A 24,052-nucleotide genomic window follows, 5' to 3' on the forward strand; every position below is an offset into this window, starting at 1 on the left:
GAAAGTTTAAGAGTATTACAAGGTAGGAATTTAGAGTCAGCTGATGTGCAGCACACTGTTGTTAATGTAACTTTCATTTCATTCGTGCCTTCTTATTATCACCAATTATCAAAGTTTTTTAAAGATCTTACATGTTTGCCTGGTAGCTTAGTTCTCACAGGAAAAAAAAAATTCTTATATGATTAACAGCCAACAGCTTGACTCCACTGATAGATCCAGTGTGTTTTAAATTTCTAAAACTACACAGAACCATTAAGCCTGAGTTTAAACTCATACCAATTTTACACTGGTGAAATTCCATGGACTTATGCACCATCCCCTTACAGTATATAGACAATAGAATTATTCCTGGTTACACTGATGTAAGTGATGATGATAGAGACACCTTATAAAAAGGAAAATACAAAATGTGGACTTTCTTTTATCCAGGTATGAGTTGTTAGTAATCTTCCACACCTCACCAATTGAACAATAATTATTCTGAATAAAGCAAAACCCATGGCAGAAAGAATTGTTACAATTATTTCACTCACATTTTTATATTTTCACACAGAAAATTTGCTAAACAATTCATTCATTTGTGGTCAGCACTGTGCACGAATGTGCTCTTTTTCTAATGTGAACTGTGTATCATATTTATTTTTTCTAGGTTTAATGTGGATATGTCTTTCTAACAAATGTATAAGTACATGGAGACCCAGAGGACATCTGTTTTATTTGAAAAGCCAGTCAGAAAATATTGTGAAGAAAACCAGCCAAAGTATTTTAGGAACCAATCTACAACTTCAAAGGAGTCCACTAATGAGGGCAGTTCTTGAGCACACTAATGCCAACAGCTTGAATACAAAAAGACATGCAATGAAAATGGAGGATGTTGAAAGGAGATCAGCACAGTTTAGATGTTGAATGAGGAGTCCCCATTTTTAGCAGATAAATGAACTTATCGTATATATTGACATGGACAATAAAAACACACAGCAAGTAACACGTTCTGTAATTTTTCTGATGAAAAATAATGACTTCTCCCCACAAAAAACTTTGGAAAATGTTGAATAGTCACCAGAAACTTTAACAAATAGACCCCAGTAACCAAACACAGTTCTTAATAACTGAAACCTTCAGGCTATCGGCTTTGAAATAGCAAAACCTCTTATTGTGTGTGTCACAGGCTGATGGTAACTTTCAGTAGAAAATAATGCTGATTCAGGGTGTGGAGGCTAAAGTTTAAGCTGATTCGGGGCTCTTGGGTAAGGCCTCACCTCTGGGTCCTGTAATGACAGGTCGATGATGCTGTGTGAATGCCGTTCCAAGGGAGGAGGTCTGCGAAGGCGAGGGACTGCTGAAACCAGACTTCTCTGACTTCTTTAATGTGGTTGGCGATGGCATTCCTGGCAAGAATGATTGATAAGTGCAATTTAATAATGCTAGGTAATGGAACGACAGCCTATGCATTGTGAAAGTGAGTGCAGAAGCATCTAAATAAACTTAAAGGACAAATAAAATTGAATACAACAAGCTGAAAGCTCACTTTTATTTATGATCTTTTTGGGGCAGGAGTGGCTCTGGTTTGCTCTGAGTAATAAGTACTAAAATGCAGCCATATTTTTCTTTTAAATCTGAAGTACAGAGAAGATGCAGCTTTTTTGTTATTATTAATTATTATTTATTATTAAATCCTAACTATGCTTTATTTTTAGAAACCTGCAACCGTTACAGCACTTGGATTTTAACCTGTTTTTAAATAATTAACTCTGCTAGCTAACTCACACTATTTTATTAAATTATTGCACATGGATATTTTAAGTGTGCCGCAAGATCAATACACAAGGAAAGAAAGAAGGAATCTCACTCCAAACTCTGAATTTCCTTATCCTTCCTCAGCTTAGTTCAGACTTGGTTATTTTAAAAGCATTTATTTGTTTGGTTATCTTTGCTTTATTTTTATTTTTTTTAAATGTGTGTGTGTATATATTAAAGTCACAATTATATAGTTTCAGAGCAGTTTCTATACCCATGAAAATATAGCAGAGGCTTCACATAGAAAACAGAACTGCCAGTGGGGTGAAAACATTTCTACTGACATTATGCTGACCTTCAGACTTGGTACAGTGTTAATATGATCATTGGATTTATTCCTCCATGTGAGCTATTTTTGTTGATATCATATCAACTCTGTGGGTCATTCAGCTCTGATGCAATATCAAAAATGTTAGTAGAATGCACGTTTTCCAATGGACTCACTAAAATCTGGGGTGGTTAGTATGCTGTCTATACTAGGATAGCTGGATCTGCAGTATAATACATGTGTGTCTATATATGTATATAGTATGTGTGGGTATGGGTCAATATCTATATTACTACAGACATAGACACATACACATTCAGATTGTCCACACTGTATTTATAGTACATTTTCTGTATATCTATCTATTGACAGATATGCAGAAAAATTAATGTCAAGTTCTTTGGGCTACAGTTGAAATACCACAAAAGAAAAATGATTATTCTTAATAATGGTAGCTTTATAGTCCCCAAGACATTAATTTACAACACAAGGCAGTGTGCTTGTGCATTGTACACTGAAGGACTGGAGTAGGTGAAGTCCCATTTTGAAGCAACTAGCGTTTGTTCAGAGACTGTTTTCTATCAAGTGTTTCCCTGGTGGTGGCTGTTTCTTCACAACAGGAAAAAGTTAACAACTTAATTTTATTTTAAAATACAAGTTCAGAATAGATGGACTGTGGCACAGGGCAACAAAAATAGGATCAACTATTTTCTCATGACTTTCTCTAATTATGATAAAGTCTTTTTGATGGGGGAAAGGCATGTGAAGGTGGGTGGAATTGTGATGTGTTTGAATGAAGTATTAACAATCTTTCAGATGCAATCTGTCCCAAAGTAGCCTGCTAATTCACTGATCAAATGGCAAGGAGAATTAATATACATTGTGATGTCACAAAAAGGATGGCGCTTAATTAGGGTATGCTAAAAATTTTGGCAGGTGCCATCTGGGCATGTTCAGAAGTGATGTTTCAATCACTTATAACTTTATTTGTAAATGTTTCCCTCCACAGTAAGCAAAGACTCTATTCCTCAATAAAAGCAATGGCTATTTCATAGTCCAAGTGACAATTTCAAGTATTTTTGCTGTGTCTCTGTGTGTGTCCATCCATGTGCATCACATGTAGTATAAACATGTGTGCACACTCAGTATACTGTGGGCCAGACTATCCTTGAGTTTGCACAGATGTGCAAGAGGGGAGAAGGGCATGTAATGAGCCATTCTCTCCAAAGTGACTAGGGGCAATCACAGTACTTATCCTAATGGGAGCACAGGAACTGCTCCCTTGGGGAAACTATGAAATCCAATCTGGGATACCCTAAAGGGGAGAGGACCATGACATCTCCTCTGCACTTGTCCACGGAGCTGGCTGGGTGCACCAGGGGAGCAGGCGGCATTACCTCACGGGAGGTACAGAGAAAGGGCTGAAATTCATCCTTAATCCACAGTAAAATATTGCTGTTTAATTCAAAAACATAGGGGAAACAAGCCCTATTCATGCTCAGAAATGAAAATTTCAAGGTAAGGTAAGTTTAATTATTAAATGTTTATGTCCACATTAAGAGCACATCCTGTGTCTGCCTGCATGGGCGAAAAAGGCCCCAGATACAGTGGAAATGCTAGGTTTCCTCTGTGTAGTGAGGGCCAGGAACTGCAGAGGGCCTCAGTGGCAGATCTCTGCACTGGAATTCAGAGGAGGGAATGAGTGTGTTAGGGTTGTGGCAAGAACATGATCAGTGGGACTGTACTCAGAGCTGTTCTACTGGACCATAAACCCATGTACAGATAGGAGCAGTGTTCCTTGTATCTTCCACTTTTCGCCATATCGTCTAGCAATGTGGTTATGAGGAAGACACTAAAACATTTTAGACAGCCCATAAACTTTCTTCTGCTCTAGTGCTGTGAAACCGCTTAATTGATTTAAGCCAACTTTTGTTTAAAACAAAAATCTCTTCTGGGCTGCGAACATATGCACCAACCCAAAGCAAATTCACGACTGAGTTATAAACACCTAATGCTGAGGATTTAGAATGAAAAGGCCAAATAATCTTGAACTATGGCAGAGCTGAGTGGCATCATTATCATACGGGAAAGGTTTGTATAAGGTCAAAACAGCTGTAATGTACAAACAAAGCATCTACTATAAATTTAGTTATGAAATAACCAATGGACAGAAAAACAAATGTTGATGCTAGAATCATAATCATAAAAATAATAATCATCATTTTAACCTATCATTGTTAAATGGTTGGGGCTTGAAACAACAGACACTATTGAATTTTTTATCTTGTTTTACTTTTGATGCTAAATTATTAGTTTATTATAAGGAATTGTATCCATCAGATCTCAAGGAAAAAACAGCTGCTTCACAGTTCATCGGAATATGCAAACAAGAATTTAATTATTTAACTTAAACTTGACTAAGAACAGAGCGGGGATAAGCTGCCACCTCACTTCTGAGCATATTTTGTCCTTTAAGATGGAAGGGGTATGGCAGTAAGTTAGGCAGTGCAAAGCAATTAGCATCATTCACATTTTATGGTGAGCTAGCATGGTGCTCTAGCAGCAAAATTCAAACATTCTATGAATGGGTTAATAAAAGAAGAAATACAGTCTGCATGCGAAAAAAGGTTTCCAAGAACAAGCCAAAATATGTTCTATTCTTCTAAATTTATCACAGCCACGTGACATCATCCATGAGACTGCCAGAAATGACTTTTTTTTTTTTTTTGCAATTTAAAAAAACCCCCTCTTTCTTAGCACCATATGTTTGGTTGATGTGCCTGATATATCTTGCATATTCTTTAGTCCATCCATTTCATATATTCATATTTTATACTTTCACTAAAGTCATATTTTTAAGTCCTGGTCAATTCTACTTTAGCTTCTTTCAGGAAAGCAAAAGCACATGGGACTGAAATTTAATCATCCAGAAAAAAATGGCCCAGGTACTGCAACTCTTACTCAATCCCACTGACTTCAACTGGTGGTGTGGGTTCTCCACACCTCTAAAAATCAGCCCACTTATTTAATAGTACTTCCCTAACTCACAGGGATGCTATGGAGATAATCAGATTAAAGACTGAGGTGTTCAGGTACTGTGGTAATAGATACCATCGTTCAGCCTAAGATAGATAGATGACTAAATATGGATTTAGATGCCCAACTTGTGGCACCCATACTTGAGAACCATGGCCTGTTTTAAATTTCTTCCACTATATTCCTGAGAGCATGGTGGTTTCAGCACACTAAGGACCAGACTTGCTCATCAGGCATAGCTCTGAATTAAAGGGTAGTGGATAAGTCGTACTGTGCCAGGCGGTATTGTGGAATGACAATTAGTTCCTCTTCCCTGTTTGCTTGAGGGCAGCAGCAAATTACGATGTCCCCCCAAACCAGCTCATCTGTAAAGGCTGGCCAGTGAATAGGGAGGGGAGTCAAGTCTCCACCCATTCCTTGCCCCATCCTACCCAAATGCTGTGAGGAAGACGTAACCAAGCACTGCCTGAATGCAGGTCTGGGTTGCCCACGTGGGGTCTAAGGGTGGTTCTTACTCCCCCAATAGCCATGCAGTCCAAATCACTGACGAGCCCTACATTTCTTGTTCAGAGTCACAGATTTCATAAAGACTGGGTCTGATTCTCCCTGACTGATATGAGTGTAACTGAGAATAGAAATAGGCCTACAGCACTTTCTTTCTTTTTTTTTTTTTGGACAATTTTAACTGCAGAATAAATGGAAAAGCTAACTGCTAAATAAAAAAGGAAAATTGAGGGATTTTGTACTATAAACCACAGGTGGAAATCTAAGTGGATACCTTAACTTACTGTAATTTTATTCTTGCAATTATATATATAAAAAGCCAAACATATGGGGCCTTAGCCTGCTCCCATTTATTAAAGGTTTATCACTCTCTTCAGTGGGAGCAAGAGCAGGCCCATAACGGTGCTAAATAGAACAAGATGTGGTTTTTTGAAAGCAAATATTAGTTTTTCACTGGTTTTTCAGTTAAAAAGAAGTTTAAGAACAGTACACATATAAACAGAAAATTCAGACAACAGAAATCTTGAAACTGTCCCCAGCAATATTTTCTCCAAATAATTTGTTTTCGTTTTCAAAATTAAAGCGTTCTGAATTTTCATTGATTTGGCAATATCTAAACACAAAGCTATTTTGTTCATTCCAGATCATGCATCACACCCTTCTGCTCAATGCACAAACGCAAGCGTAAATGGAATTCTGGTCCTTCAGTGCTTCTGGTTACTGGAGCCACTGAATTGATGATGAAGTCCCGCAGTAAAACCTTCGAAAACTCTGCACTTCGCAAACCTCCAACCCAAATTTAATCAATGAATGTACAGGAATATTTCATGTTCACCATCTTCTAAGGATCACTGGAGCATTGTGATATTTTTAATTCCTGTACCTCCTGATATTTGCCAGTACAAAAAGTGCACAAAAGGCTTTCTAAAGTATATCCAGAGAGTCTTAAAATGTCCATGTAAGAGACTGATGTTTATTAAATGAACTAGAGAAGGATATGTAAGAATTCAGTTCACAAAAACCATTTACCATAGTAAATAGATACCTAGTAGCCTACTTTCCACACATTCTATGGGGTCATTCTCCTCTCACTTACACTGGTATAAATCAGGAGTAACTACAGTGAAGAGTTACATTAGTGCAAGAGGAGACTGATGCCCTCTCTCTTTCTAGATAGTTATATATCTAATGTGACATCCATCTAATTTGACTTTAGTATTGTCTTTAGCCAGTACCTTCCTGATAATACACCACCACCATAACATATAATCTAAATCATAACACACAACTCAATAGCAAGTCAATCATATTTGTGTTAACTAATTTCCATCTGAAAATAAATATTAACCATGTAGATAGCTACCAAAACACTCCCAGTAGCTGTCTGACATGGGAATTTCATACGAAAAGATAAGTGTGCAATAGAGCCTTGAGCTTTAATAACACCTTGAGGTACTATAAAGAGGAATCTGGGAGGCTCAAATATTAATGGGGAGTGGACAAAACAAAACGTTTGTTTCAAAATAAACGGTGATTCATGAAGGCAAGATGGCTGTTGAATGAAAGTTTATTAGTATCTGATATGTTGGAGGAATCATGTAAGGACTGTTCATTCTACTGAAAATGACCCCAGCAATGCCCCTGAGATCAATCAGAATTCTACAGAAGTGTTGGTCATGTAAATTGGTATGGGGAACCTTCAACTTGTCCTCCTGAGTTTCCTATAATGTTGATGACCATGGTAATGTCGGTCATATTTGTTACACTTACTGCTAAACAAATGTTAACTGTCATCAACTGAAACTTGATCACATTAAGTGCCGTATGTCAGTTTACTATAGTTGTAACTCCAGTATGCACACAGTACAAGATAAGTAGAATTTTGCTCCTTTTTTAACAAGTGTACTTTAATTTCAATTGTTTGAATTTCTACTTGTATGTTTGGGATGCATCTTCTCCTGTGCTCACCACAATCACTGCTCAGTTCCTACCAATGAGTGTCACATTTCATAAAACAAAATCCAGCTCAATGAACAAAGATAAATAAAATGAAAGAGCCACATTCTGCCATTTATCAGTTTAGACTATATGAAAATCAGTTGATATACAATATCAATTTCTTCTGGAGAGATCACTCAAATCTATCTATCTATCTATCTATCTGTGCACTCATCAGCATTGTACCAGAATGGCTCCCAAATATTTAAAATAATGAAACAATGGAGACATACTAACTCTTCAAAGACATAACAACTTCACTATGCCAAATATAGCAGTAAAACCTTTGTGCCAGTAGTTGTTCCAAATAATTGTTAAAAAGAGAGTGATTAAAAATAAGGACTAGAATTTTCAAAAGAGCCTAAGGAAGTTAGACGCCCAACTTGCACTGAAATTCAATGGGATTTAGACACTAAAGTCCTTTAGGTCCCTTTGAAAATCTTAGCCAAAGATTTTCAAAGATCAGAAAATGAAAATCAAGACCAGATTCTTGTCCCACTAAAGATACTAAGGATCAAAATTTCTCCTGGAGTGAAATGATGCCGTTCCATTTACAGCAGAGTGGCATCAGGTCATACCAGCAGAAAAGTTGGCCCAGAGAATTATGCAATTTGCAGTAGGAGTCTTACCATCAGTTTTTAAGCAGACAAGTACCCACTAAAATCAGTGAGGGGCTTTGCCGAAAAATCTGTGGTACAACATGGCTTACAGAAAGAAGAACAGGAACCTATTTGTTTGTATGGACACATATGTAACATCATCTGGATTGATTTACATCTGATATGCAAAGCTATCTTCCAGATATGTTACTGAAGTGATCAGCGAGGTCACTAATAAGATATACTTCACATACTATCAATTACTTTATAAAAGAATTTCATGAGAATTTTATATTTGAAAATTATGAAATGTTTCATGGATAGCATGAAAAAATAAAAATTTCAACTAAATGTTAGATTCAATGTTAGCTTCAATGTCCTTTTCGACTGTACAGAAAAAAATATAAGAATCAAAAATGTCTTTTTAGACATCCAGCCATTGAAATTCAAAATTAAGGTTGTTCTGTGGCAATGTTTTATGAGAATTTTTCAGTATATTTGGTAGATTAGATATAGAAGTAGGCACAAACTGTAGCCATCCGTATGAGAATATACCTTTATATGGGTGCTTTGGAGATGGAACATCACTGGCTGTAAGGCAAAAAAATGCCATTGTAAATTCAAATGGCATTTACAAAGCCCTCTAAAAAATCTTTGCATGTGATCACAGATGTGATATGATACTTTTGCAAGTAAAAGACTAAGAATAGATTTATGTTTCAGCTATATCTCCCCAAAATGCATATGGATGCTAAATTCCAAGTGATACTAAAAGTGAGTTTCAGTAACCAAAAACAATATGGAACAGAAAATCTGAATCTATTTTCTCAAACACCATTTGCTCCATATTTGTTGACGCTAATAGATCAAAACCATCCGTGATCATATATTACAATGATGTCTACTAACCTCACAACTATGAGATGGATAAGGGTAAAATATGCAGATTATTTAGATCTATGACCTTACCTATTCCATGATAATGATTTAAATTGACTTTTATGATGACAAGAATAAATTCAATGTTAACATTACTTCTGAAGACTCCAATTCTATATACAACCATTTAACATATTGTTCAATTAATAAATAGACTGTACTTAACCAGGATTAAACACAAATCATAGCTATTGAAAAAGTCTTATTGAAACAGAGATATACTGGCAGGTCACATGATTTCTGCACAATGTGGGGGTGAAGAGTTTATTCACTATTCCAAAGAAAGAAATTACAGCAATTTGAACATGTGTAGTATATCAAATTGTGAAAATGTATGATATAGATCACACCTTAGTATTTTATCTTAAAAGTCACAGGATGGCAACAGCCATCTTCAGCTACATAATAAAGAAGGAATTTGTTGCTGACTCACAGCTGGTGAGTTCTTTTGTTTGAGAGACTAAGTTCCAAACTATACTCTGGTGCTCTTGTGATGGGAAGGACAATTTCATCATGATGATGACATCGTAGGAGCCACAGGAAGATTTGGCAGTTTATAATGGAGGAAAAAACAAGCACACTTCATTTTTAAAGTCCCCACTTCTCTGATACAGAAGAGTCTGCTAGGTGAATTGAAAGAAATGTTTCTATGTTTGCAAATCCTCCAAAACTCTGGAGAGGGAGAGAGGAGCTCCCTGGAAGGATACGAAAGTTTCCATGTGGAGGAGGTAGGAGTATGGAGGGTTTAATAAAAAAAGAAGCTGCACATCGTAAAGACAGGGGAGTGCAAGGGAACTCGAGGTTTATGGCAGTGGAATGCATCGTGAAAGAGAAGAGGCATTTTTGACAGTGAGTACTTTTGAGATTCACTGAAGAGAACGATTTCTGTGAAAGAAATTCCCACAATAGCAGCATACACAGATCATAACAAAGAGAATGCAGAACGTTTATCATGATATTTTGAAATTAGTAGAAGATAGCAGCATACCCTGAGCATGATAGGAGTTTTCTCTTTCGTCCTCTGATGAAATCTGCGGGAGCCAGTCACTAGGAATAAAATCGTATACAATGGTTGTGTAAGCACGCCCACTGCATTTTTCTCTGAAGCCACTGTGATTCCTGAGAGATTCCAGTTTCATAAAGGAAATTAAAAAGAGATGGGGTGGGGAAAATAGTTTTTAAATGTATTGCAGCAACAAAGATACCAGGTGAAGTCCTGGCCCTGCTGAAGACAGTGGGAGTTTTGTCACTGACCAGGGTGGATGATTTTTTTTAAATTAAATCAGATTTTTTTGATAAAGATAGTTTTAATTATGATGCATTATATCTCAAAGATATCTCATCATGGAATAGGGATTATAAATTCTAATTCTATAGTATGAGACAATATATTCATGTAATGTTTAAGAAAAGTTTTGTAAATGAGTTCCAACAGTTCATGGATTAGGGATCTAATTTTATGCAGTTCCAGGGGCTTCTGTGTAGATTATTTAGGTTAATCTTTCTTTCTACCCAATGGGACTCAGTGATCAGTCTAGAAGATAGCATCAGAGATGCTTAGTTTTGCAGTTCTCAAACTGTGGATTTCTGTCTTCAGAGATAACATGCTTGTTAACAGCAAAAATGTTTTAAAATAAATAAATATATAGAGGCGAGAAATAACAGACCTCAACCCTATTGTCCCTCTGCAAATTTGTGTATACAGAGTCAGTCTCTTACCTCTCTCTAAAAGTGCAAAGTTTCAAAAAGTTCAATGAATTGTTGTGGGCAGAATAGATCTGAACAAGGAGAAGAAGAAGTCTGGAGATAAATGTGAGAAGGGAGGGACAGGCAGTAGAAACAAAAGTGAAACTGTTTGAACAGCATATTCCAGAAGTCTTGAGGTCTTTCTGAGTGTAGCCTTCATTGATTTGAGATCTACCATACCCTTCCCTCACTAGAAGGGAAAACCTATAATGACAGCAGGCCGTAAAAGAGACCCAGTTTGGGAATAAGAATTCAAGAAATATATTGTTTGCTGATGATGTTTTAAAGAAAGTCACACCACTGAACTGGTGGAAGTCACTTAAGCACTTGGATTAAGAGACGGTTGAAGTGATAATCTCACTTTTAACAGCAGTAGCTTCTTCTTCTTGTGTAGAAATAATATTTTCTCCCTTTGGACTAATACATTCCAAATTGAGAAATTGTTTGGGACCTGAAAAAGCAGGAAAGCTTGTTTTTCTTTTCCGAATTATGAACAAACAGGAAAATGAAGGTGAAGACGACTGAGTTAGCTGCAAAAGCCAATGTTTTAAGTTTCTTATGTTGACCTGGCTGACATAGTCGATTTAATATTTTTTTTAATATTTCATTTAATTATTTTAGTTAAACAATTTTAACAAAACAAACCTGATTTTAAAAAAATGTGAATGTTTAATTAAATTCAAAAATTCATATTCTTGTTTTATTAAAACATTATGTTTGCTGTTGAAGAAAAAATCCAGAATATATAATGTTGTTGTTTTAGTGAAATAAAACAATTTCAATGTCTGTCTGGTGATGTTCTCCTCCTAATACAGCATGGCAAGAAAATCCTCCAAATATTAATGATTAACCTGTTGAATTGGAGATAGTTCACCTCTCAATGACTTCACAAATATCTGCTTCAATTACCTTTGGTAAATGAAATAACTAAACAATCATTCATTTTCTGATATAGCTGTAAAACTAATCTGAAAAGTTTTCAAAATAAATCACTTTAAAAATGTATAGTGTGTACCTTCTAAAAATGAAACCTACATCTAACTTTAAGTTGTGAAGAGTATGTATTAAGGTTATAACAACCAACAAGAATGCACTTTTACGTAGAAATCCATGATTAAATTGAGTCTTCCTGACTAGTGATTTAAATCATGATTTAAATTATGATTTAAATCAATTTGATTTAAATCAAATCCACCTTGTCAATAGGGACAGGACTTCATGTACACTTAACGACTTCATGAGCTCTGGTCTATGTAGTCACACAATATAAGAAACACTTACTACAGTATCTCAGCCTGGTCTCACATACCTAATGACAGCAGCAACAGCAGTTTCTCTAGAAAGCACTATAAGTATCATGAGGGCTGACTGCATCCACAAAAGTGCACAAGATAACAGCTAAAATTCAAAGCAAACTGCCAGGTACCTGGGGATGTTCCCAATAGGCAAGATAAGCTAGGCAAAAGTCACTGGAATTTTGCTCCACTATGGATCACAGCATTTTGCCCTGGAGCTGTTACATTTTATTTGACAATCTGTTTAAACTTCCCATGTAACAAGAAATACCCTTTTTCCCACTGTCCAGGGATTGCCTATAACTTCCTTTCATCTGTTCTCCTGATATGAATAAATCCCATTACCGTGGTAAGGGCCTGAATTAACAGGGGTGGAGTGAGGGAAAGTTTCTGGGTTCCTTAACTTGTGTAAAGCTGTAGAACCACAAAATATTGACTGCTGGTCACGCTTCCACATCAAAGAAGATGGATGCATTTAGACTCCATCAAACTATAGCAGGGATCGGCAACCTTTGGCATGCGGCCCGCCAGGATAAGCCCCCTGGCAGGCCGAGCCGGTTTGTTTACCTGCCGCGTCTGCAGGATCGGCTGATCGTGGCTCCCGTGGCTGCGGTTCGCCGCTCCAGGCCAATGGGGGTTGTGGGAAGCGGCGGCCAGCACATCCCTTGGCCCATGCCACTTCCCACAGCCCCCATTCGCCTGGAGCGGCGAACCACGTCAGAATGTCACACACTGATTATTTTGTGCCTTGCTATGATTCCCCTTCATGATTTGGCTCTCCAGATCTTTGTCATTCAATGCAAACACACAGGATGCTTCCTCATTAATGTTAGTGGAAGTTACACACAAATCCCATATGTACCGATGGCAGAAGACACCTTCACTTAAAGACACCTTAAACTTCATGCCTACATATTTTAATGTTCTTTTTAAGTTGGAATTTCCAATTTAAGTTGATTTAAAATTTGCAATCAAGTTTGTGCTAGATGGTAAATTTTACTTCATGTAAAAAAAAAAAGAATAATCAGAAGTATGTTCTTGTATCATCTTGTAATTTATTGATGGCACATTGTTTTTACAATTTGCAAAATGTACAACAGACATAATAAAGAGCCCCTGTAACTTTATTTAAAGCAAAAACGATTGAAGAATTTTACAGAGGAGTGCAGAAATATAATTTTAAGCCTCTTAAAATGGTCTGGACTGTGAAATCAAGTAATGAACCCTAGAAAAGGTTCTGTCAGCTGGAATCAAAGCTGAGACAGTCAGCATTTTCTTTCTAAACCTTATTATGGCAAAGCATTTGATTTTTCATCTCTGTACTCTGTTCATCCCAACAAATAAACCGGCTTGACCTCCACCTGTTACTTAGCGAAGCCTTGCTGTCATCTTTGACTAAATCCTATTCTTTCCCTTCAAAGCCTTCTGAGTCACTGAGAAGGTGGGAAGATACAGCTGTGCACTGATCCAAGTTGATATCAGTTCATAACCAGACGGCATTTCACAGCAGAAATGACAAGCAATGGGGGGGAGGTGGGGAATGTAGTGCCGATGAATTCTGGAAGGTGGCAACATTTTTCATCATTTTAATGTTGAGATTTTTCATAGAAAGAGGCTCTCTTTTGTGTGATGTTATAAGCTACAATTCAAGGCAAGAAACTTTCTGTTTATTCCACAACAATGCAACTACTGTAGTGCCATATATGAAGAGTCAAAATACATCAACCTGTCAGACAGAATATAGTAAAGTCTATTTATGCTTCTTTCATATTCCTTAGGCTGAATACCTTAAATAGTTCAATAGCTCAAATATGTGTAGCTTTCTAGGCCTAGAAACGAATGGTTAAATAATGTAACATTTGCTAATAAGAATATACATATCGGCTCATCAAACAGCAAGAGACCCAAGCAGGGAAAACTATGCAGCTGTAGTCGTCATTTTCTTCAAATATTATATCTTCACAAAATAGCGTAAGAAGCTATCTAACACAATGACATATCAGGAAAAGCCATCTTGGATAAAGTTGGACTTTTTGTGATGATTAATGCTACATTCAACAAAGGAGACAGTGCCGTTCTAATTACGTTAAATACTTATCTTCTAGGGATTAGCAGGGTGTTTCTGCTCAACGTCACTCTTCCTGACAATGTAATGATAGATTCGTTTACTTATGAGCGCAATTAGTAAAAATTGTACTGTTTTCTTAACTGCCCTCATATCATGAAAATGTTTGATTAACACACTGTAGCTTATCTAATACTCTAAGCAACATACTCTGCATATTCTCCCTCTCTGTTAAAAGAGCTAGATTACAGCTTTTAAAATTTTCACTCCACTCACACACTTGGCACAAATAAATAAAAATAATGTCATCCTGTGGTACTTCTTTTTCATTTCAGCACAGCTTTTGGAACTTTTAATACCTAACAGAAGCATTCAGGTTTTTTACTGGAAACTATACACAGGCATCTTCCAAGTCTTTCAAATACAGAGAATCATGTTATCAAGTCTTGATACCCATTCTACTATACCAACATACAAGGAACCACAAACTTCTAGAAGAATGTAAATAGTGAGAAAGGTTTATATAGTGAACAATATAATCTTACAACAAGAAAGAGCCATGATGTAACATTCTACCAATACATAATAGCTACCTGGTATTTTCTAAACTACGGTCTCAGCATTCTTTGGAACATAGATTGAAATGAATGGACAAGAAAATTAAGTCAGCAACGTATGGTACAGATCATTTTAAAAACAGGACAATATAGCCTATAACTGTATATCTGTCAAAGCACCTGATATCTTTAAATATGATCACATCAAAAGAATGGTTCCTGAGTTTAGTTTCCCTGAATATTCTTATGCTATGTAGAAATGTGTACACTGGGGCATTATTTCATTTAGAAATAAGGAGTTAAACGTAGACGCCATTTTGTTACAGCCCCTTCCTTCCTCACAAAATGGCAGCAAGCATGTACTAAATATGACTCGTATCAGACAATCCAATATAGCATACCGTAGAAGTAAACAATACTTTTTTCTAATCAATTATAAGTGACTGTTGTCTGCTCTTGTGAGGGAACGACAGTGCAGCACACTGCTTCATTTGGCACTCCAGATTAGTAATGGATTTAGGATTCCTAGAGCTATGAGAGCATGTTATATGCTTGCAATTGTCTAGATACAAGTTTGAAACACACTATCCTTCTATAAATGTCATTTTCCTTAGTAGCCAGCAGATTATCAACAGCTTTGTGATATTCCAGATATCAAAGAAGAATTTAAACTGGAACAATCGTACAAACAAAGGGACAAAAGTTGGAATACATGTTTGTGAGCTCTGCATATCAATTTAATATGTGCCGCTGACAATGATGCAAATGTCCTCAATAAGATCTGTGCCCAAACATATACACCACAGTTAAAAAGATGGCAGAAAACAGACGCAGTAGGATTCCCAGCCTAGGACACATGCCGTAGCAGACACAGCGGCCCAATGAAATGATCCACTAGTTGGAGAGAATTTTGGAAGCACCTGAGACAGGGTAGGGCCCCAAACAAGCCAGATGGTACTTTTAGCTGGCAGCAGAAAGTAGGATACAGCCAAAAACATTACAGCATTTCCCCAAGAGTCTGGCAAATCAATTCTTAACCATTTTTAAAGTGATGCAGTCACTCTAAAAATCAAGTCTGTTTTCTTTTATCCTATTAGTTTTTACAAGTATACACCTAAGATTACAGCAGTTGAAAGAGACGAGAGAAAAAATATTCTCTCAATCTTTTAAGTGTATTTACTTAGTGCATTAAAACAGCACTTTGTATACAGTCAATGTCACTGTTTAGCCTGTATAGTCAGAGCCACTTTTTGTTCATGTGCATCTTTCCCAGAGCAACACAGAGGAAAACACTTTAAACATAGGAAAGTGCTATTGTTAAATCACAACTGTTGGTAGAGGGACTCAGTGGCATGTGCAGTACTTAAGACTACTTTAAACTCCTAACTCCCGCTCATTTCCCCCCAGTTATTAGATTTCAAGACAATGGGTTTTTTTCCACAGGCCAAGCAATTTATTTAAAACTTTTGTGTGAAGTTCACTGGTCGGTTGAGAACTTCCACAAGAAGTTTCAGCTGGAATTTTTGAAAAATATTTTTTTTAAATTCTCAAAATACCATACAAGCAGGGTAGCAGAACCCAGGATTCTGCACAAAGAAGCAGGATGCTTCCAATGAGTCATCTTGATGTCCGATGACTGAACTCTGTATTGAGATTCAGAAGTACTTTCACCAAGTCATAGGAAGTTTAGATCAGGTGTACCCAATTAGTTCTCAATCTAAATGGCTGTGGTGTGTCTCTGAAGAAGGGAGAACTAAGGATAGAGACAGAGAAAGCATGGAGTGGCCAACTACCACCACAAACCTACCACATGCACATCTAGGCACCGCCATGTTCAGGTGAAGGCTTAGGATGATGTTTGCATTTCGTTTGTGGTTCTTTAAGTTAACAATTAAGGCAAGACCCAGGATAGGGTTAAATTTGGACTATATATAAAATACTTCTCTTCTGTTCACAGCAGGATAATGCATTAATGATACGACTACAATCTGCTACAGACAAATGTGCACTTAGAACAGGATGTTTTATATGGAGTATAAAGAAAAGATAATCTATACATATATACTTTTTCAAAATGTCCATTGGTTGCAAGAGCTCCTTACTTTTAAAATAAAATGTCAGATTACTCTCCACCTGCAACCCTTACTCACATGAGTAGTCCCACTGACTTCAGTGGTACTATTCTTGTGAATAAGGATTTGAAGGTTCAGTCTGATTTGGGAGGGTTTCCAGTGTTCTGGTATGTGTGTGTGGTAACTGAATGCTGTGCATGTATCTGAGGGAAGAAAATGGGCTTTTAATTTGTAAAATAATTAAAGCTTCTGAGCAACAAGGCCCTCCAATGGCATGTTTTTTGGTGTGTCACACCACAAATATGGCAAGTGGTTTGGTATAACAGAATAAGAGAAGTACTATTTTCATTATATATATAAAAAAGACGTGATTTCCAGAGCTGAGCACCTATAACTCCCTCTGAAGTCAACAGGAGCTCTGGGGACACTGAATCTTCTCTGTATTGTATGACAGAGGTACCACTGTTATTGCAATAATATTCCAGCAGCTATGTGATGCAGATCGGTGTCTAACACACCCATGTTGTATTGTGAGTTTGCATGGTGCTATAGGACAAAAGAAAACGAATAGAGTTTAAAGGCTAAATGCTGCCTCCCCTGCTCTTGTTACAGAAAGTCTTAAATATAGTGGAATGGCTGAAGAGGAAAACTTGGCATTCCGGGGCTTGCACGGGTGTCCAGGATTAAATCCCAGGTAGGTGTGCAATTGTGCCTAGCTGCTACTTCAGCCCATATACTATTACAATGGCAGTAGGCAGCTATGCATCTACCCCACACTAAGCTGCCAGGTTGATAGGGAGGATTCATTCCTTTCCTATTTCCCTTAGATCACCATGGCCAAAGCCCATCAACCGGGTGGGCTGGGCAGCATTTAGGGCTATGGGTAGACATGTATATGAAGAGTTGATCATATGTGGATGAAATGTATGGGTTGTAAAGGCAGTGAGAGCTGAGGAAAAGAAAAAGAGCAACAGCAATCTCTCTGGATTGATTAATTTAAAAGGTCAGGGTTCGTTTAACATGTAAACAGCATATGAGGAACCAATAGAGAGCTCAGAGAAGAAAAAAAGGGAGATGCTTCCTCTTCCCATTCCGGTACCCTTCCCTCTCTGGTTTCCCTGCCCCCTTGCACATTTTTATTTTGAAAACACGTTTACTTTAAAATAAGGCTTGTTTTTCCCCTTTAAAAAAAAGATGAAAGTCTGTATATGGGACATAGTAGCTGCACTGTGTGCCATGCAATATAGTGATGATTGTACTGGTAATGGTAATAAACAGTGCACAGAGCAGAGCTTCTGCAAAAAAAGAAAGGGTGTGTGTTCCACCTCTCCAACTCTTCCCTGTCCCACACAATATTTACACAGCTGCATTTTGTAAAATGTGTAGTTTTTCTCTCTCTCTCTCTTTTTTTTTTTGGTAATATATTTACCCAAGATAGCCCTACATCTGTTTTGTGGTGAGCTTCCTTCACAAAGTTTCACAGATGCCTTCACTAATGCAAAGGGAGGTCAAGAAACCTACTCAAGGATCCCACAGTCATTTGTTCTAACCACTAGACCACCCTGTGTTTCCCTCCCCCACCTCTGTAAATAAGAATATTCAGCTCATTTGAGCTCTGCTCTATCTTTTTGGTAGCTTCTCTGTTTGGACGTGTAATGGGAACAAACTGTGAATATTTTCGTTATCTATTTTATAAAATGCAGCAGCGCACAAAAAATGGAAACAGCATGCACTACGTGTTGGCAAGTAAACTAACTAAGATTTGCCACCTGCTCCAAAATACACCTAGTTCAGATCTCACAATCCTTCCATCCTAGTAACTGCCTGAGCAAGTGACTAAGACTTACTCATGCTCTGATGGGCCAGTATACCTGAGCTCTTTTGGACCAGCATTCCATAGGAGAATGCTCCCTACCAAAAAACCCCACCTCTGTCTCCTACCCATTCAGACCCAAAGACTGTTAGTAAAATGCAACCCAGCTGTCAAGACAAACCACACTACGCAATCAGTCACATTCTGCACAAGCTGTAGTTTTCAAATGGTCTTCAAGGGCAGACGCATTGCAGCAGTCCAATTTGGAGTTCGCAAAGCAGCAACATCAGTGACAAGTTCTGAATCAGCAAGAAATGGCCACAAATGTTCAGCTAAATTCAGAAGGAAGAGGGTGCTTTTGCCTAGTGGTGATGCCGTAAACCATCCACACAGTAATGGAATTGCAGCCCAAATCATCTCACTGTCTCCCCAACATGCATATCTGTTAAACAGAAGGGGGTGGCAGAATAAAGCTCAGCCCTTAAAGAAAACTAAAGCCTAATTGGGTCCACAGACTGCTGCGGATGGATTTATGACACAGGTCCTGCACCAAGATGAGAGCAAAGGTGAGGTAGGAGGAGGAGGTAATGATTTAAACCTGCTTAAAGTATAATTTTCCTCGTGCGCATCTGAAAACAAGACTCAGAATATTCCACTGGCGTGTAGAGCCAGAAGGCATTTCAGATGGTCCCATGGCTGTCATGGTGCCCATGAGATCTATTGTCCACATGGATGTTGAACTCATTCAGCATAATATGTCTAAGTGACCCAAGCACCAGGCCAGTCAGGAACTCAGTTTACACTGCAAATCTGAGGTGCACCCCCATACCAGAATCATTCCCACTGTAATCTTATCCTGGGATTTATACACAGGTTGGCCACTCTCAAATGAACCCATGTTTGAAATGAAGCACCCCATACATTTTGAGGTGTAAAAAGATGTAAAAAAAAGCAGAGCTACAGCACTTCACTGATTGACCTTTCTTGGCTCATGCTGACCTAAGTACCTCTCTGAAGTGAATTAACAAAGGTCAAGTAAGCAGTACGAGATCCATATAAGAGTATTATTATTAAAACTGACCAGGCCATATTTAGACTGAATATCACTTGACAAAGGTTGACAACACTCCTTGGGGAGATATGGAAATCCAATAATTTACAACTCTTTATATAAACTTAGGAATTCATTAAAAATATTACTGTACTGCAAAGAGATGGACTGGATGATCCAACAGGTTTTTCCATCTCTAACTGCCATGATACCGGAGAGATAATTCCAACTGAATGGAACGTGGTCAGAGGATAATGTTCTCTTGCTACACACATTGCAGGAGAAAAGCTGAGCCGCTGATCCTGTGATAATTCACTGTCACAACTACTGTTCATAATAGCAAACAAGTTAAACATTTTACCTGATGAATGTTATTGAAAAATATTGATGCTCAAAGCATCAATATTTCCCTGCTGCATTTTTACTGGCTTACATTTAGTTCTGGATCTTTTGTTGGCCTCAGCCAATCAGACTCTAACTTAGCCATAAAAGAGCAGGTATGGAAAGGTTTTTTGTTTTTTTTTAACTTGTGTCAGTTAGTAACTCACTAGCCAGGCAGAAGTCTCATTCTGATTGCCTGGCACAGAAACACATACACTTATCTGATAAAAGATCTATAAAGTGCTAACACAATCCTGTATCATCTAGCACCTGTGAGTAATAGATTGTGATATAAAAGACTTGATGCTAAGTGCTCCTACAAACACATTAAACTTAAAGCAGTCGGAACTGTAAACTGCTGATATGATATTTCAGAAAAAAGTTGATAAGTAGTATTGCTCTTAGAATAAGTATTGCTTAAAGAAAAATCTTACATTCTTGAAAGCCGTTGGGCAGCTTATATTGGGATACTGTTATGCAATCCGCAAGGATAAGGAGGCATTTGGATCCAAACGATATGAAAGCAAAAACCATTTAGGAAAGAAAAATTATTTATTTTACGGAAACTGGAGTTTTTCAAGATGTTCATATGGATTTCACTCTTGGTATGTATGTGCCCCATGCATTCAAGATTGGGATCTTTTGGCCAGTGGTGTGCATTGGGGCCATGCATGCACCCTGAATGTCATCATATTCTGTACCATGGACATAAAGGGCAGTGTGGGTCCAACAGCCATTCAGTTCCTTCGCCACTGCAGAATCCAGATGTTATAGGACTCCATAGTAGTGGGGAAGGAGAGCACAAGCGGTGACCTGATGTGGGTGGAGGCGGCCCAGAGGTAGACCCTCCTATTACATGGGTTCATCAAGTCTGTTCTGATGTTGGACTCTCAGGCCGTCAAGCTTTTGTGGTTGCACAGGAATGGACCAAATGGTAAACGATCGCTACGGCCAACTGGATAAGCATTGAAGAAGAAGAAGACCTGATGTGAAGGTGTCTACTTCAAGACAGACTGCAGCATAGCTCTGAAAAAAGAAACTTCATACCTCAATGCTTCCATGAGGGAATAATGTTTAGTTAAAAAAAAAAAGTCTGAGATGGAATCTGCAGAAGCTGCCTGAGCCCTAGTGGAATGAGCCCTAAATCGAGCTGGGGGATCTAAACTAGCTAAAACATCCCGATACTCACTTGAATAGTCTCTGTGCCGATATCGCTTGACCTTTCATTCTGTCAGCAAATGCTACAAATAGCCTTGAGAAAACGCTGTAGGGTTTGATTCTTTTAAAATAAAAGGATCAGGCTCTGAGAACACATAAAGAGTGCTTAATGTGGCTTAAGGAAAAATACTGGTAAATGAATCATTTGGTTGAAGTGGAAATACATGAGGACCTTAGGCAACAGCTTGGGATGAGTATGAGTAATACTTTATCCTTACAAAATACTATATAGGGAGGGTCTGCATGAGAGTTTGCATTTCCCCAGTTCTTCTGGCAGATGCAATTGCCATTAAAAGGCAATAGATAGGCGCATAGATAGGCACAACAGAAAACAGATTGCCAGGGGTTCCAATTGGGGGCCCATTAAACTTGCCAGCAGCACATTAAGAAGGAGGAGTTTCCCTGACTGATGGAAAAATGTGCATAAGGCCCTTAAGAAATGTAACTACAGTCAGGGGGAAATGTGTAGCTTTGAATGGGGTTGGAGTGGGGAGTGAGATATGCAGATATGTCCGCCAGGTGTACTTTACTAGGCATAATTAGAACTCTTTAGAGAGCACAAATAATCCAAATTAGTTGTAATGGCTGTTGCTTACACCAAATCCCAAATGTCTTCCACTTAGCAGCCCAAGTTAGCCTGGTGGAATTCTTCTACTTTGAATGAAAATGATCTGGATATCTGAGGAACATGATCTTTCTGGGTCTCACATCCAACTAATAGTTCAAGCTGCCAAGCAGAGGGAGACTGAATTCGGATGTAAAAATTCCTACTGTCCTGAGATATTAAGTCTGGTAGAAGAAGCAAGGGTTTTGGTGGAGAAACTGATAGGAGTATCTGATCTGCATACCAAAATTACCTTAGCCAGGCAGGTGCTATCATGATGACTGTGAATGTCCTGTCTGAACGTTCTGAGCACACTGGAAGTCAGATAGATTGGAGGGTAAGCACATCTCATCCCTGGGGACCACTGAGTGAGGAATGCATCCAGTAATGATTCTGGGCTTACACCTCCTTTTTTAAAGCAGAGTTTGAGAAATGTTCTGGGTTTGCAAATATTGATGGATGATCCTACTTGAGGAAAATGCCATCTGACTACACAATACTTGATCATACTCATGGCATGACAAAAATTGTCTGGTAAGAGAGTCTGCTAGAATCATAGAAGATTAGGGTTGGAAGAGACCTCAGGAGGTCATCTAGTCCAATCCCCTGCTCAAAGCAGGACCAACACCAACTAAATCATCCCAGCCAAGGCTTTGTCAAGCCAGGCCTTAAAAACCTCTAAGGATGGAGATTCCACCACCTTCCTAGGAACCTATTCCAGTGCTTCACCACCCTCCTAGAGCCATCTGCAGACCTGGAAGATGTAGTTCTATGGGAAATATGTGATCCCGAACAAACCAGTTTCATCACTGAATTGCTTCCCAACATAAAGGAGACAACTGGGCTTCTCCCCTGCCTACTTGTAAAAAACATGATCATTTTCAGTCATAATTTGATTTGTCAGTCCTTGGATCATTGGTAGGAAAGCAAACTGCTCTGAACTCTAATACATTTACATGTAGTTGAGTCTCCTCAAGTGCCCATAGACTTTGTGCATGATGATGGTCCAGATGTGTTCCTTATCCCAGAACAATCCATCCATAACTAAGGTCTTGGTTGGGATGGATGGAGAGAAAGGTACTCCCTGCACACTTGCCATCAATTCAATGATGTGAGAAGGACTAGTAGAGGCATATCCATCTCATGTCTATACCGCAAGTACACCAATTTTAACTAACCCCGCTTTAAATGTAGATGTAGTCTGATACACTATATGATGAACGTGCAGGAGGCCACATGCCTGCAGAGACTTAGACTAGTCCTCATGGTGGTATGCGGATCTTCTTGAAGTTGATTGATAAGCTTGGACATGGCCTCAAATCTGCCTTGGGGAAGGAAACCTCTGGCTGTTGTGGAGTCTTACATTATCCCTGTGAATTCTATCCTCTATGTAGGTGTTAACTGTGCCATCTCTGTGTTGATATTTAAGTGTAGGATCAGAAAGAGCTGGAGAATCCACCGAATGGAATTTTCCACCCGTTGAGGCAATTTACTTTGGACGAGCCACTCATGTAGCTATGGGTTAACTATCATTTCCTGGTTTCTCAGATGGGTGGCAACAACTGCTAGGACCTTGATAGGTAATATTAATAATGGTAATTAAAAAAGGGAGAGGAGTTATTTAAGTTAAGCACCAGTATGGAAACAAGAACAAATGAATATAAACTAGCCATCAACAAGTTTAGGATTGAAATTAAATGAAGGTTTCTAACCACCAGAGGAGTGAAGTTCTGGAACAGCCTCCCAAAGGGAGCAGTGGGGGTAAAAAAACCTAACCGACTTGAAGACTGAACTTGGTAACTTTATGGAGGAGACGGTATGATGAGACTGCCTACAATGGCATGTAGCTGATCTGTGACCACTAGCAGCAAATATATCCAGTGGGGAGGGCTCTGAGTTATTACAGATAATTCTTTCCCAGGTGACAGACTGGAGGGTCTTGCCCACATGCTCACGGTCTAACTGATCACCATATTTGGGGTCAGGAAGGAATTTTCCCTGGGTCAGATTGGCAGAGACCTGGGGGAGGGGTTTCACCTTCCTCTGCTGTATGGGGCACTTGCTGGTTTAAATTAGGGTAAATGGTGGATTCTCTGTCATTTGAAGTCT

At 38.3% G+C, this 24,052-nt stretch overlaps 1 protein-coding gene across 18 annotated transcripts in view; it reads right to left on the bottom strand.

Moving 5' to 3' along the window:
• Nucleotides 1–24,052, bottom strand: part of NFIA (nuclear factor I A) — a 465,041-nt gene that overhangs the window by 60,320 nt on the left and 380,669 nt on the right. For 11 of the 18 annotated variants that reach the window (XM_043520338.1, XM_043520341.1, XM_043520340.1 and 8 more), the window contains exon 7: nucleotides 1,260–1,388. The exons of 6 other annotated variants lie outside the window; for them this stretch is intronic. In XM_043520338.1, coding sequence (XP_043376273.1) covers nucleotides 1,260–1,388 — 129 coding nt within the window. Of the gene's footprint in view, nucleotides 1–1,259; nucleotides 1,389–8,757; nucleotides 8,794–24,052 lie in introns of all 18 variants that reach the window. One more of the 18 variants, XM_043520337.1, reaches the window with a different exon arrangement.

This window comes from Dermochelys coriacea, chromosome 8 (genome assembly GCF_009764565.3).
Source record: "Dermochelys coriacea isolate rDerCor1 chromosome 8, rDerCor1.pri.v4, whole genome shotgun sequence".
Taxonomy (NCBI): domain Eukaryota; kingdom Metazoa; phylum Chordata; order Testudines; family Dermochelyidae; genus Dermochelys; species Dermochelys coriacea.